The sequence below is a fragment of the Ischnura elegans genome, chromosome 8, assembly GCF_921293095.1.
Source record: "Ischnura elegans chromosome 8, ioIscEleg1.1, whole genome shotgun sequence".
NCBI lineage: Eukaryota > Metazoa > Arthropoda > Insecta > Odonata > Coenagrionidae > Ischnura > Ischnura elegans.
Genome location: NC_060253.1, coordinates 104141172 through 104156892, shown reverse-complemented (window position 1 = coordinate 104156892; position 15721 = coordinate 104141172). Strand labels below are relative to the sequence as shown.

General features: G+C 38.9%; 1 protein-coding gene across 1 annotated transcript; it reads right to left on the bottom strand.

The window, feature by feature from the left end:
• Positions 1 to 486: 486 nt before the first annotated feature.
• Positions 487 to 10002, bottom strand: LOC124164215 (neuralized-like protein 4). Its single transcript, XM_046541447.1, has 5 exons — positions 9645 to 10002; positions 6778 to 6892; positions 3588 to 3758; positions 2381 to 2471; positions 487 to 769 (listed from the first exon to the last, which is right to left on the bottom strand). The coding sequence occupies exons 1-5, from the start codon at positions 9928 to 9930 to the stop codon at positions 614 to 616; spliced, it is 819 nt and encodes a 272-aa protein (XP_046397403.1). The 5' UTR covers positions 9931 to 10002; the 3' UTR covers positions 487 to 613.
• Positions 10003 to 15721: the final 5719 nt, after the last annotated feature.

Sequence of the window (15721 nt, the reverse complement as noted above, 5' to 3'; positions counted from 1 at the left end):
GGATATTTTGTTCGGACCTCCACTACTGCCGGGAGGTTACCCCTCAATAAGCCCCCCCGCTTACCTAATTCAGGATCCACCGCTACATGCGATGCAAATATAAAGCAGAAGAATAGTGTAGATAATGCAACATCATTCGATCAGAGAATCAAGAGCGTACACAATATCAAAACAAGGGTATGGGAGGTTAGCCATGCTTGTTCAAGTTTTAGGTAATATTTAGGCATGGGAAAAGGTGAAAGCAATCAACATTTTAAGGAAACTGCAAGAGCTCTTTATTGGTTTTCAACATTATTTGCTTGAAAAAGAATTATTTTCCTTAGAGACATTAATAATTTTTACTTCTAGGGGGGTGGGCAGCTGCCCCCTTTTCCCCTTGCTGTATCCGCCAATGCGGAGAATGGAGGAGGATTAAGCGGACTAGTAGAACTTAGTTAAACCAAAATTTGGATTAATGGCTCTTGATGACGATTTTTATTGAAAATGATTTGTACATCATTCTGCGATCTGGAAACCATGGTATGAAAATGTAGCTTATTCTTTAATGCACAGCATTAAGACCCGTTTGCAAAATGTGATAGTTGGGAACTATTATCGACTGTGCTCTGGTCGATCAGTATACGATGCGCACCCTGTTGGCATCGTGCCAAACCTCCATTATCCCGTAAACGCCCTCTGGAACAACTGCGGCCGAACCCTGGTCGACGCCATTGATGAAAAAGTGAAGCTCGCCGTTCGTACGCCGCATCACTCCGACCCTGTCGTTGACCTGAAGATCAAAACCAAGGGGATTCCATTAAAAGGGAATCAAGAATAAGACGATTGAACGTTAAATCAATTGTCCGACGCATTTTATTCGTCGGCGCCAATTGTAGACAGCTGTATATCGCTCAGTGTGACTTACGCCATTAATCGTTGTGGAAGTGGTCTTTTTTAGCAGACAATAGTTTCTCAAGCATTAAATGTCTGGTTTACATGATTTATTCTATCAGTTATGTATTAACTACTTCGAAATAGATGAACGCGCGTGGCGATTTTGAAATCTAATTTTCATACATGTGGAGCGACAACCATTCTAGCGGCCAAATTAAGAATTCTTTAATGTATATTCGTGATCAAAACACTATGAGATGCTACAGAATAACTACCAGTTTGTAAATATTAGCGCAAATTTTGCTTAACTTTGGAAAAATAGTTAAGAAGCTGAAAATTGGTGGGGATGGTCTTTGACAAGGTAACTGGAACAGAGGAGGCTGCAATACGTCCCGTCCCAGCGAGGCCGCATCTTAATCGACTTCCAAAAGCGTCCGCAGTGCGGCGATGACTTCTGAACATTGCAGCATAAGAGAGAACATGATTCACGGATCGTATTTCCCCAAACTATTTGTTTTCTGGGTTTTTACATGAAACTGGTTGGGGTTGAGGGAAAATTAGTTTATATTTATAAAGTGAGGTAATATTGACATAATAATTTCATAAGACAATAAACAAAAAATGAGATAGAGAGGGTGAATGAGAATTGTGTGACTCTGGATAGCTGAGACCAGCAACAATGAAAACTACCAGTGATGTTTAGATCGAAAACGAACTATTTAAAAACTACAGAAACTGTGACACAAGCGCTTCGATTGGCCGCGAGTTTGCAGTGTTGTCAGATGCTCTGGAAAACTCATGACCTCGAATACTCTCCCTGCCGGAGATCAAGGAGTACCCAAGGTATCCGGTAACAGTGCTAACTCGCGGCCAATCGGAGGACTTTACCATGAATAAAGGCCGGCGACAATAAGGTCAACGACAAAAAGTCGACGCCGACAGGTCGAAGGCGATTATGTTGTCGTGATAAGTGCCCTCTGACATTCCTACGCGTAGAAGTGCATTCGGATCGTAAGTAACAGAGACACGGAGCAAATAGGTTGACTATAGAATGGTCGACTATAGATAAGTCGACAAGCAAAACTGGAATGGTATCTAGGAGATATATGTTGACGATGATACATCTACGGTTCTTGGTAAGGAGTGATTATTTTCACTAAACATGCACTAAGCTATATATTACTAATAATTAGTTGAAAGGAGACAATAGACATCACTTGTTAATTTACTTGACAACAGAAAATCGATATCAATCATAGGCAGATTGACGGTCAGGCGTTTAAGGTATTCTTCTTCATATTTCGACTTCCTTTGTCCATTTTTTATCCAATTACGACAGACCATTATCCACTTCGATCTATTGGCGTCGACCGATTGTCATCAACCTACTGCCGTGGAACCTCATTTACAATTAATGGCACCACAGAGCGGTCCTCTGGCCCAGAAATATTGTATAAAGAGGAGCTGATTTTTCTTACGTATATTATTAATAAATAAAATTACATACCTCTAAAGTGTCCAGATTTTTTCCAATGTTACTTTTGAGGTTTTTATTATTCCCATAGAGGTTAGCATGATGCATTATCCACGTTTCATTCCTGTGGAAAATAATATTTTTGTGATTTAGCTTAAGCTAGTTGATGATTGCATTTAATTTTACCGCGTTTAAATAAAATTACTTTCGTGTATGTTTGTTTGTCCTTCCGAACATTATCTGGCAACTAAAATTTCTCCCACACGCTGATTAGCATTCGAATAAAAATGTTTTCATTAAAGATCTGATTTAGATGAAGATGCATTATAACCCTACTTTTAGGTCTTCAGAGGCAGTATCGGCGGCCATTTTCGATAATTAACATACGCATTGATCGCTCAGCTTCAGCATAAATTGTAACGATTTATTAAAAATAATTCAAAGTAGGTTCTGGATTTCGGCCATGTGCGAATGTTAAGTACGTAATGTAATGATTCAAACACCATCAAGCTGTGCCACCAAAATCGGCGCATTCATTCCCTACCCGCTCCTTTCCGATAAAATTGCCCAACCCCAGACCACGGCCCGTGGAGGAAAGTGTCTGTGCGTAAGTAGGGATGGGATGACTGACGAATATATAAAGTTATGAGTGTTGTGTGAGTGTGTTTTGGAGGACGGGAACTCGGGTTTTTCCCGTTGCATAACGTGTTCCCCCTCCCTCTTTTGTGTTACCTCACCCCAAGAAGGGGAATAGAAAAGGTTGTGCGCGTGATAAAAAAAGACAGATTGATGTGAGTGTTTGGCGAAGTCTATGCCCTAATGTGGTGCGACTATAACCGAGACACGGCTGTGAAGACGAGGGGCCTATCAATCACGCATCGGGTTGATTCCTAAAAATCACGGTCTGAAATAAGAGAACCTCCCTGTCCGAGGAGCAAGGACCAGCTTAAAAGGACGCATTCCTTACGTTCCCGATGCAGCTTCATCCAGTAAGGGAGAATGAGGAGTATGGAGTCGAAGGAACAGTGAAAGCTCCTGCTAACAACAACGACTTCATTTGCAGCATCACATGTGGAGCTATATTTTGTTTTATAGAAGGTTTTTAAACCTTAATTTTATGAATTTCATTGTCATTATAATGGGTTGGCAACGAATGCAGCATAATAATTTCTAATTTATTTCTATGCGTATAAAAACAAATATTATGAAAAATAAAATTCTTTTAAATCCCTTTTCTTACCTGCGGTGCATCTCCGGTAGTATCTCGACGTCCTCGGGAGAGTACGTCACCACCCCAATACCCAAAACGTGGTTGGTCTTCTTAATTTTCTTTTCCAATCTTACTTCAAACATTTCATCGTTCCTCAGAGGTCTGTTTGTAAAGGTAACTGCATTGAGTGAGTCATCTGGGCTGTGCGCGAAGAATGAATAACCATTAGTATAGCATGAAAGGAGGGAGAAAAATTAATTACTTATTCAAATTTACTCGTCAAATGCCCCAGTGGGGATTTCTCATCTGTCGCATTGAATATTTAGAATTATCAGTAGGATCCCAATTCCAAAAGTCCAACTCCATCCTAAACGAGCTATAAAAGGGTCAATTTATCTTTGCGGCTCAGCGGTTAGTGAATTTACTCGGCAGGTGACAACCTCATTTGCTAATCAGAAGACAGTGAGCGTGACTTCGGATTTGGACCGCCGGCGTCGGTCACCTCAGTAATATTATTACTTGCTGACACGGCAATCTTCGTACAGCCTAAACAATGAATGAACAGTTTAGTTCCATGATTTATTAATAAAGAGTACCTGTACTGATTTTAATAGTTTTGACTTATTTTAATGAAATACGAAAAATCAATAAAACTGCAAAAATAAGTATGACAATGGCTTGTTAGAAAGAAATTTTCTTCATTAAATCGAAACGTATACGTGGATTTTTTTCAAAAATTTTTATAATTTTTATGTTTCAACTTAGGAAAATTTAGACTTTCTAATTTTACAAAGCAGTTAATAAAGTTAACATTTTATTCACTCAGTCCACGGCCAACTTGCGTTTTTGGCTCTAAAAAATTTGTTTTTAGGACCCAGTCTGTTGCGTAAACTTAGCTCCTTCTTGGGGCAAGTTTACGCAACGATAGACTGATGGTTGGCTGATCTCGCGAGAATAGCCCCCAGGGAGCTGTATTAAAGTATTATGACTTACGGCGTGCTAGTTACAACTCGGTCGCGGGAAAAGTTAACTGTGAAACGTACCCCATGCGTAAACATGCCCAGTTCTCACCTAAACATTCGGATTTATTTTCTTGAGTCAAGAACCTTCTGATGTACAACAGTGCTTGTTTTTTCATCAGGTGCAAGAAAAAATAAAGTGGATGATTTACCAACACGTAGACATGCCACATATATTTGACCATGAGAAAAAACATGGGTTTTCTAGATTCAGACCACCCCCCTTAATTCCTAACTGCGCCTCTTTCTCGATTCCACTGTCTATATAAGCATATCTTAGGAAATCTGTTAAAGTTAAACTCTACATAGACGTAAAAAACATATTCGTTAGCGGTTCGGGTGAAAGGCCGAAATGCAGGAACAAATAAAAGCAGCAAATCAAAAAATGTACATGAATGCATGCAGCTGCATATTATCACGCCGTTAAAAACGGAATTCCCTTTACGGAATTTGAGCGTCCCTTATTAATTCCAATATGACTCGCTGAGGGCAGCACAGGTGTAAAGTTGGCTATACATGTGTTAGGTGAAAGCCGTTTGGAGAATTATACGCATGTAACGATCAACGCCGTTTAAACGGGGCATCACGCGTTTTTTTGCCAAGTAAGGTCGGCCATGTAGTACATTTGGCAACGTTGAGTTCGTACCGTCCCTCTCTATAGGTACTACTCAACGAGGTTATAAATATTTGGAGGCGCTGTTTCCGAGTTTTTAACGTTGTCAAAATTTCGCCATCTTGGTTTGACAATTTTTAGACTTAGTCTCCGGTTTATATTCTGAGGTGGCTACGTTTTGTTCTGCGTTCGCGATACTTCTATTCATGTATAAACTCTGTGTCTGCTAGCTACTTTCTTGGTGGGGATACGCTTGAAAATATACTTTATTACTGTAATTGTTAGATTTCCGTTGGCTATAATAAAACTAAATACCAGTACAAATGCAGGTAAATGAATAGTTACTCTCGTAAAAATTTATTTTCAACTGAGCTGGTTGTACAACGTAACCGTGGTGATTGATAATAATTTTTCCCCAGGAAAAGATGTTTGAGTCACAACTCTTCTCGTCTCGTTTTCGAGACGCGACTCGAGACGAGACTGTTTAGTAGAATTAGAGATGAGACTCGAGAAAGACCACTTTTTGAAGAGACGAGACGATACCACTTCCACGAGACTCTCGAAAGTCTCGAAATACAGATATATGTCCTTTATTGGTATTTGGTATAGCTTTACGCATGTTTACAAAAATTTTCAGCTATACTGATCATATGTCATGAAAATTAACTAATTAAACTATTGAATGATAGCATGGCAAAAAGGCAAAGTCATCTAAATCTCATCCGGCCACTGGGATGGGATTTAATTAAATGTGGAGTTAACATTATCTTTACGTTTATTTTCTTAAGCCCTCTGTGAATTTCTCTGTAGTAAATCTTTGTCTACATTCCCTTTTTAGATTTTTTTCGTTTTATGCTACGAGTTTATTTATTAAGCATGAATAAAATCAATAATTTTACGAGCATTAACCTGATCGGTGTCCATATCAATAAATATATTTGAAATTTGTATCGATGGCTTTCCTATTTCTAGATACCGATTCATCGATTAAGTACGCAAATGAAACAGCTTTTTATGGTGCTAAATTTACTTTGGGGGTAACGAGACGAGACAAGAGTCTCGTCCGAGATTCGACACCGAGACGAGACTGGGGCTCACGAGACGAAAATCGAGACGATACCTGAGTGCGGAAAATGTCACTGAGAGGAGACGCGCAATTCTCGTCTCGTCTGGCGGCAACACTAGTCATAACTTCGCGAATCCTACCAATGAAGTAAGAAAAAAAGGTTTTTCATTGTGCGCTCCATAGTTTATTTTAACGTAGTAACGAATTATGGCCATATATTGAGCATTGGACCTCATGGGATTGTCAATGTTTTGGTCAAAGTGGGCGTGGCTTGTCCTACCCAAGCACCCCCATTCCGGCCACACTTGACTCCACGCTCGAAACTAGTGGTGCTCCCTCCAGATATTTACAACCTCCTTGGTACTACTCAGTACTCTTCTCCTCTTCAATCAGCGAAGCCATCCGACAGTGTCCGAAGTTTCACGAAAGGCACCCTCCCACACTTGATTTAGACACGCCCACTCAGCCACAAAGATAAAGTGAATCGGATGCAATGGGTTTTCATTACTATTCCATACATACTCCAGTTTTTGAGCCGTACGTCCATCCTCCAGCAGTACGACATTTTTCCCATGTCTTCTGTGAAACTTCAGCAAACTGGTCCATTTTTCCATGGAGGACATGTTGGTCTTCAATTCTGTAGGTAAATAAATACGATATTATCAAAAAATAATACCATGTTTCATTTATTCCTAATATCATGATGCCAATAAGTATAAAGTTAAATATCATAAGTGTTAAATAAGGACAATTAAGGCCATCGGCCCATTACAAATAGATTTTCGTGCATATGATACAAGAGAAGATTTTACGCTCATTTTATTTGATTGGTGCATTGCTACTAGACATAAATGAAGTAGGTAAGATGATTAAATTAATCGACGTTGGAAGAGAGTTCTAAGGTATCTAATGTATATAATAAAATCACTTTCAGCTTGATTTATTCTTAAGAAATTAAAAAACTAGATATTCCATTCATTTGTGATCAATGAAAGTATTGCCACAAGCGTGCAAAAACTATCGATGTAAAATTATCTGGATTTCACATCACAGACTTTGGTCAAAGCGAGAAATTTATGAAATCCAAGCAATCTAAATATCTTTTGGGTACGATCCAAGTGAATCGATTGGGGAACAATGTAAAATTAAAGGTTATTTATGGACTTTAGAAGGGCGCGTTCCGAAATTCACTGGCAGTACTGCCAAAACGTTCCGAAATCAACTGACACTACGGTGCAGTAACCAATGACGCCAGTCGCTTGATGACGTTCCCTGCTGTGGCTACTGCAAGCCGAGAGCAGCAGTAACGGCAGTAAACAGACGGAAGCCGATGTTCGCCTGTTTTTGGAACACAGCAATCGATTTGTGAAATTAACACATAGTATGCGATTACATGGAATATAGTGGACATAATTCCTAATATCTTCACGTAAACTAAGAAAAAGAACTAAATAGTAAAAATAAATAAACTAAGAATAAAAATAATTTCTACTTATAAATATGAATTGGATGAGAAAATGGCAATTTATGCGCAAATGAATGTCTGATTACCTATATGAAATATTTGGTTTGTATTGGTTATTCTTCTACCTTATTAACAGTACGTATTTTATCGTCTGCTTAAGTTTCAGGATACTAGCTAATTGTTTTGTCCCAGTGCATGAAGTACGAAATATAATGTTAAGTATAGCGTGTATTGCGTTTAAATATGCTACAAACATGAATATTAAGAGAGAGCTAATTAATTCCTGTATCGGTGCTTTGCAAATTGTTCTTGATTGTGTTTACGCACTGATTGCAGGTACCTGAGATTGAAGTACGTTTAATTTTAAAAGTCCTACGTGAATCTCCTCAACTGCAATGGATATTAAAAAATACTTCTCTGGGCTGCAATGATTCAATTTCCAAGTTGGATAAATAATATATTTGGCGTTGATCATTATCAACGGCAGCTACTGTTCACCGTTCCGAAATCACTGACTTGCTTTTAGTGGCAGTACTGCTTTCCGTTGTTTTGCAGCAGCAGTAGCAGTACTGCCTGTGAACTACGGAACGCGCCCTAGGGCTCTTTACAACAATAAGTACAATGTCGAACTGTTGACCTTCAGCAACATGTTCAACGATGGCGGAGCTATCGACATAACCGATACACAATCGGATATACTCAAGCAGGCGAAGAGAAACGTCAGTGCAAGTGATACGAAAACACGCGGTATACACCCAAAAAAGAAGTTTATTTAAAATAAAAATATGATTAACATATTGATTCCGTAATTTAAATGCAGATGATGATGCCGATTAGAAAGGAAATATTATATATTTTAAAAATATTAAAGTTTGATAGGAAAGTACGAATATAAATTCAGGAATGGCCCGCGGAATCATAAATCAAATAGCAAATCGTAAGAATCGCTAATAATGATCAATTAATTTATGGATAAAATATCAGGAATTCAGTTTACTAAGATGACCTATCTCTGACCACAACTTAATTTTCTCTGCTCTTTTGCTATTCAATTGCTAATTTAAAATACGTCCCGGATTCCCGTATTTTCACTTACTATGTGTGTATATTCAAAGGGTTTTGGACATGGATAAATACTGATTGATTCATCTGTAATTTTACAGTTCGGTTTTCATTGTTCAAAGACACGATTAAAAAAGATTGCAATCTTGCTATAGCACGTAACCACTCCAGTAGAAGCAGCCCTCTAGTTATAACTTAACTGTAGAACAAGTAAAAACCCTCATATCACCTCTTTGTAAGGAAGAGAATAGCAAAACCAAATTGTTTATCTAAAGGACACGAATATTTTAGGTATTTTCCCGTGCTAAAATGAAACAATTACATTTATAAAATACATTTGAGGTAGCTGTGATAAAACTTCCGTAACATTATGCTTCAGAGATAACTTAGTTTTCATAAGAACCGTTTCCTCCATGTTTGCAACTATCCATAACGTTTATGTATAACTTACACTATATACTATGCATAGAGTTTGGCGGTTTATATATTTTTTTAATATCTCTTAGTTTCCATACAAATGTATTTTGCATTTTAAAAGGTATTTCGATACTATTTTGTAACTTGTTTTTCAAATACTCAAGTCAAAGGAATTTTGTATTTTGTAATTCAAATACTGCTCGGCCTGTATTTTGCCCAGCCCCGCTCTATTTCCCTTGTTGGACGTCGCTGAAACGCTGTTCTTAGGATATATTACAGATATCCATACAGCGTTAATCGCATTTAATTGGACATTGCCCGGATGTCATATGTTAGCGCCGACAATGTTATCTGGATGTTCTATGGATATTGACTGATGCTTGGGGGATTCCTTGACCCTGTGAAACAACCGAGAAAACTTCTGCAAGAGATTTGATTGGCCTACCTCTGACCACCACTTCTAGACGCACGACGTTCCTTCCTCCGCACTGAACATTGCTGTGTGTCGCGTGCAACACGATGTCGTCGCTCGGCTTCTCGGAGTCCGTGTTCTGCGCCGTGAAACTGCGGATCCAGTCTCCGGTGGCGGCGTCTAGTTTGCGGTCCACGGAGAGTGTGAAGTAGCGGCCGCTTTCCGAAGCAGTGGCGCACTGATCGCCAGCACTCACCGCAGTCAACAGCAGCGGGAAAGTGACCATAATGGCGATCGGGAGGAGAGGAAACGAATTCATCTCGATTGCGATTCCTGAAGGCTCAGTCGAATCACAACTCTCGCTCAAAGGAGTATATGTTTGTGTGTTGCCTTGCCGACTGATTCGCGGGTCTTATATAGAAGTATACCGTCGCAGATGTGAGCAGATATTGATCACGTGAGGATGTCATCTTTGCGATAGTGATGGTAACGTCACAAGCGTTTAGTGGGAAGACCTCATGAACCTTGACATTTTCTTTATCCTTTTCTCAAAACAGCTCTGGTCTTTTGAGTTTACGACTTTCTTCTCGTCAGATAACTTCAAGCGATCTTCTCTTTGAAAGATGAAATGCATTTTTTTACTTTTTTACCAACTGCTTTTATCCCCTTTTTTATCAATGGCTATGCTTGGTGACATTTTTTCCTTTCTTCAAATTAATGTAGAAATATGAAAGCCATTTGTGATGACGAATAGATGGAGTCATAGGGATGAGAGAGGAAGATTATGCGAACAAATCTTGTTGCTACGGTCAACTGGGGTGACCATTCTGAAAGAGATAGAAGTGGTTCTATCTTTATGGTGAGGTTAATAATAGAATCAAGTACTTCAGCATTGGACAATTAGGTCGAATTTATATCTCATTAAATTCAAAACTATCACCGTTTTCTCGTTGATTACGTTTTTGAGTGTTTGATATCGCCTAAAAATATCTATTGCATCAGGTAGAAGCATATTACTCAGCAAGAATTATGGTATCCAATTGTTTTAACTGTGTAGAACTGAGGGTTTTAGGATGTGGCATGTCTTCATGAAGGAGTGACGCAGATACAAAATAGTAATGCTTAGATAAAGCAAAGAAATTTTTCAATCTACTGTTTTGAGTTTCAGGGGTGGGTGACTACTTGTGGGCTGAGACAATCAAACCATCACACCTACCCCTCAAACATGCAACTATAAACAGGAAATGCCCTTAAGGCCGTTTTACACGGTACACGGAATTGCGCAGGTTAGAGCTGCATTAATTTCTAAAATGGCGTGGAATTGCGCGAATGCATGAACGAAATTAGAACAGGGGCTATTTTGCCATTTCGCATCCACGCATTCTCGCATGTGTTCTAGCAATTCACCGCTTTACACGACGCAATTTTGATTGCGCCTTCACAAGTACGTCAGACTGCGCAATTCCGTGTACCGTGTAAAACGGCCTTTAGCCTTGTCCTTGCATAACTGTGTGTTTTACCCTGATGATGACGTATCACGTCGAAATCGTGATCGCTAAAATAAAATTATGTGGAATTACGATGCCATTGCTCGTCATTAACTTTGAGAATACAGTCATCCCAATAGGTGAGGTTGAAAATATTTATTAAAAAAAACCTAGATCCAAGATATTAATGAAATTTAAAAAAATTGATTAAATGTGTTGTTCTACATTTCTTTGGTATGAAAAAATACATTTAATATGATAAGAGTAGAATTTAAGGCTAGTTTAGCATATTTTACTGGCAGATTTTGAGATATTTGTAGTAACATGCAAAATTTGGGACCAAGTAACCCCATTTGACACAGTCGCATGTTTCTATTTTCAGAAGACATTTACAATAAGAAGAAATTCCTTTCGTTCTATCCATAAAACATTATCTCTTCATCCCCTTTCTCCGTTTACATAACATTTTCCCCCCTAACACGTATTTTAACATCCCCTCCCCAGTTTCTCTCTCACATTTCGTATTTTCATCTCCTTGCCCACTATGCCTAACACGTCGTAGTTCCTCTTCTCACCGTCAATTTTGCCTTCTCCATTCTCATCCATGCAAACATCTTCAACGCCTTCAGCCGTTTATCCTCCTTTTCCCTCAACGCCCACGTTTTCTCTCCGTAAAGCTATACTCACTACATCACTCTTTACTAGCCATTTTAGATTGCTTGAACAATTAAGAATGGATATCTTTAAGAGCGACACAGAGAACATAATCTTAGAGCCACACTATATTTCCAGGTCCGACAGAAGCGATAAATTAAGAGAGATTTTTTGCCGAACGGATAGACATAAGAATTCGTTTTTCCCCCGAAAAATAAAGGACTTTATAAACGCTTGTCCAAACCTCGTTAGAGCACTTCTTTTTTTTTTTAATAGCTGTAAACGGCTGGTGTCCTAACACCCCCTGCCACACGCCTTTTAGGCGGCTTGCGGGGTATTATGTAGATGTAGATTTCTTAACCCGGTAGCGCCTGAATTAAAAAGTTTCTGCAATTTTTGTGGTAATCATATACGTAAATATTAATGAAATTCTGAGTCATTAGATGCAAAATTTATTATTTTACCACTAATAGTATACCACCAATTGCAACCACCAAAATTTTTTGCATCATAACGTCCCAAATATTAGGCTCACATCAAATAACCATACTTTACATGAGATATACATATTATAGCAATCATAATTACATTTAAAAAACCTTTGTATTAACAGTACACAAGGATTAAGTAAAGAAAATCGAAATTCTTGCTATACAATTTCCGTTTTTTTTAGTTGATAATTCTCAACTTTAAAACGGCTCTAAAAACGTTAATTAAAATCTTTAAAATGGTAAAAATTTCGGAAAAATGTTATTGAAAGTATTCTTATCATTTTAAAACTCTCAAAAACCCTAATAATAATAATAAATGACAAAGAAATTACTTTTAGCACTGCACTATCAGCTGGTACTACCATTTGGTACCACTAGGCGTTAACGGGTTAATACTCTCATATAACGACCCTGTCATGAAAATTTTACTATTCATCACCACACATAGGTACCTATTCCAGAAGAACTTCTCATCCTGATAGTTCACTGCTGAGTTCGTTTCCCTCTAGTGTGGTATGACAAGTAAATCAACTAGAAAACTTAATTTTTATGCAGCCCTTTCCAGGCTTCAGTCTCATTAAATGATTCTGATTGCCTTATTCTTCTCCTAGGGTTACAATTCTAGGAATGGTCTGCAGCAGCCCTCCAATTCATCCGGACTTGGGACAATATTCTTACTTACATGTACGATTGGCATACAAGTAGTTTCAACTGTCCAATGTAGTCCAGTCTGGATCTGTCCTTATGGTTTTTTCAATAGGGTGGTTTCCTATTATTTTTTTATTGCCTAAATCGAAAGATTATTACTCCTGGAGTACGTATTTCACGCATTTAGATTTTTAAATGACGATATCTATTTTTCGCGATTAAATGAAAAGTGAAAATTTTCTAGCGCGCGAAAACGCGACGCGTAAGTATGAATGCCGGGAAATCTCTCCGTGTGACGTATTTCCGGTTCCCGCTGCCGCCCTGTTGAGGTGACCTTGAGGCGAGTTGAGGGCTGATACGACGCAGGCTGCTTGCGGGTAGCTGAGTACCCTGCTGGCTGGTAGCGCTTGGCTTAAATAAGGATTATTAATACCTTATCAAACGAAGAAAACTTTCCGACCTTAGCCAGTTTTAATAGGTGATTATTAACACACGTTTCCCTGAGCTCTGTGCCTCATGCATGCATTGGTAATCTCAGACGATGTAAAACTCCCATCTACTCGTATGGAAACTAGGTCCCTGTGACGTCATGTGGAGTGGCATCGCATGGGCGCCAATCTGGCCTTTTTCAAATGAGGTTAAAATGGACCACTACCATTCGTCTAAACTGGGATTTCTAAAACCAAATAATTTGTATATTATGAATACTAATGGTGGGTAACGAATCGCAATCAATGCCTTTCGTTTTCTTTGATGAAGGAAACTACCCTATTATTTGTTCCTTCCGGTATGCTTCTCATCAAGTTTTCATGCCAGAGTAGTACAAGGCCAATCCGGATGTTCCTTCCCTCATCTGGCATTCTTAGTAGACACTGTCTGTCCCCTATCCTTTTCGGCACTTCCTCGATCGAGGTTCTTGCTACCCTGGATATTTTCAGTATTTTCCTGTTACGCCATTCTTCCAGTTCCTCTATCGCATCCTCGTCTCTCCTACTAATTGTCCTAGACTAATTGATAAAGAGCAGGACGCTTCATACGAAAGTTCTTTCTGGCGCTTTCCCGAAATTAATCTTACTGGATGTGAATAGTTGTTTTTTCTTGTTGAAGACTAACTTGGTCTGTTTTTTTTGCGGCTTATTGTTTCCTCCTTACTCCTTCGATTTCATGTCATTATGCTTCCCAGACAAACAAACTCGACCTCCGCCTCCAGTTAAATTAATTATCGGTATTGATTGCCTACAGAACCGATCAATAAATTCGTACCTAGAATAGTAGGCTGTTTGAACGTTTCGTTGAAATAATAACTCACCGGTTCACTTTCACTCACACCTTATGTGAATTAATCACGTATGGCCACATGCTAAAGTCCACAGTCAACAAGATTAAAGCAAATAGCTTGATTGAGGTTAATTAAGTAAATATGAAAAATTCTCGCCTTGGAGACCAAACAGTAGCCAACGAGGAGTAGTTCTAAAGAAATAAATATGTGACATTATCACATACACCAATAAATTGGAGTTCTCAGAATCGGGGCACAAAACACACTCCTCAATGTAATATAGAGTATGCGTACTCTGCTGAACCACAAAAAAGGGAAAATACACAGAACAGATCGTCAGATTCCTATCCAGAAAAGTATGCATTACGTTATGCTTATCTAAGTCAATAGTGGTCTATACTTAAGGCGAGATACATACAAATCGTTTTTCCTGTAAACTCGTTTGGTTTTATTCGATGAGTGGTGGGGTTTGAAAAAGTGACCTGTTTGTGCCCACAACGATTATCGACAGTTTTTGAAGGCCACACTGAACTAAAATCAATGCTGGTCGCTTAACACAGCGCAAATTTGAATCGAGGCTGGATCTCGTCGTGTACCTCGAAACATGGCAGAGTTAGATCCAATTCTAATAGGAATAATCCTACGTAACAATTTATCACAAATTTTGGGATGAAATATATGTTAAGTGGGATCAAAATAATGTTACCTCCTAATCGCGACCCCACGCGAAGTTTATGAGTCGAGAAAAGAAATTTCAAAGTCGCCGTTTCTTTAAACGGAGCTCAATTGTTGAGGTTCCTATCAAGATGGCCTGGTGCGCGATTCCTTGACTTCACCTGAAGAGAGTATATCAGCATTCTATCGATCACAGTCCAATGTTTAAACCTGAATCACAAGAGAAATCGAAGCAGCCTAAAGCTGGGTTTAAAAGTCGTAGCTGACTGCTGTAACAGTCGATTGTTAGGCTCGACTCATACGTGTGGACAGCGACTGCAAAAATAGCACGGATAGATTGAGGTATTGATTCGATCAATTAGCGAAGTCGAAGGAGTCCAACTTTGAACGCAGTATGAGTTGATGTATGCTTGTGGATATATCGCAAGCAGTAATAGGGTAGTTTCCTTCATAAAAGAAAACGAAAGTCATTGATTGCGATTCGTTACCCACCATTACTGTATTCATAATAAGTATACAAATTATTTCGTTTTAGAAATACCGGTTTAGACGAATGGAAATGGTCCATTTTTATCCTCATTTGAAAAGGGCTATATTGGCGCCCATGCGATGCCACTCCACGTGACGTCACAGGGACCTTGATTCTATACCTGAAGATAGGAGTTATACGTCGTCTGAGGTTACCAATGCATGCATGAAGCGCAGAGCTCAGGGAAACATGTCTTAATAATCACTTATTAAAACTGGCTAAGGCCGGAAAGTTTTCTTCATTTGATAAGGTATAAATAATCCTTATTTAAGCCAAGCGCTACCAGCCAGCAGGGTACTCAGCTACCCGCAAGCAGCCTGCGTCGTATCAGCCCTCAACTCGCCTCA

Bases quoted from the DNA above. Each gene is read 5' to 3' on its own strand.
- LOC124164215 (XM_046541447.1), bottom strand. From the start codon at position 9,930: ATGAATTCGTTTCCTCTCCTCCCGATCGCCATTATGGTCACTTTCCCG. The intron at 2,472-3,587 runs GTAAGAAAAGGG...TATTTTCCACAG, and splicing joins CTACCGGAGATGCACCGCAG to GAATGAAACGTGGATAATGC. The intron at 770-2,380 runs GTATGTAATTTT...TTTGATCTTCAG, and splicing joins AAAATCTGGACACTTTAGAG to GTCAACGACAGGGTCGGAGT.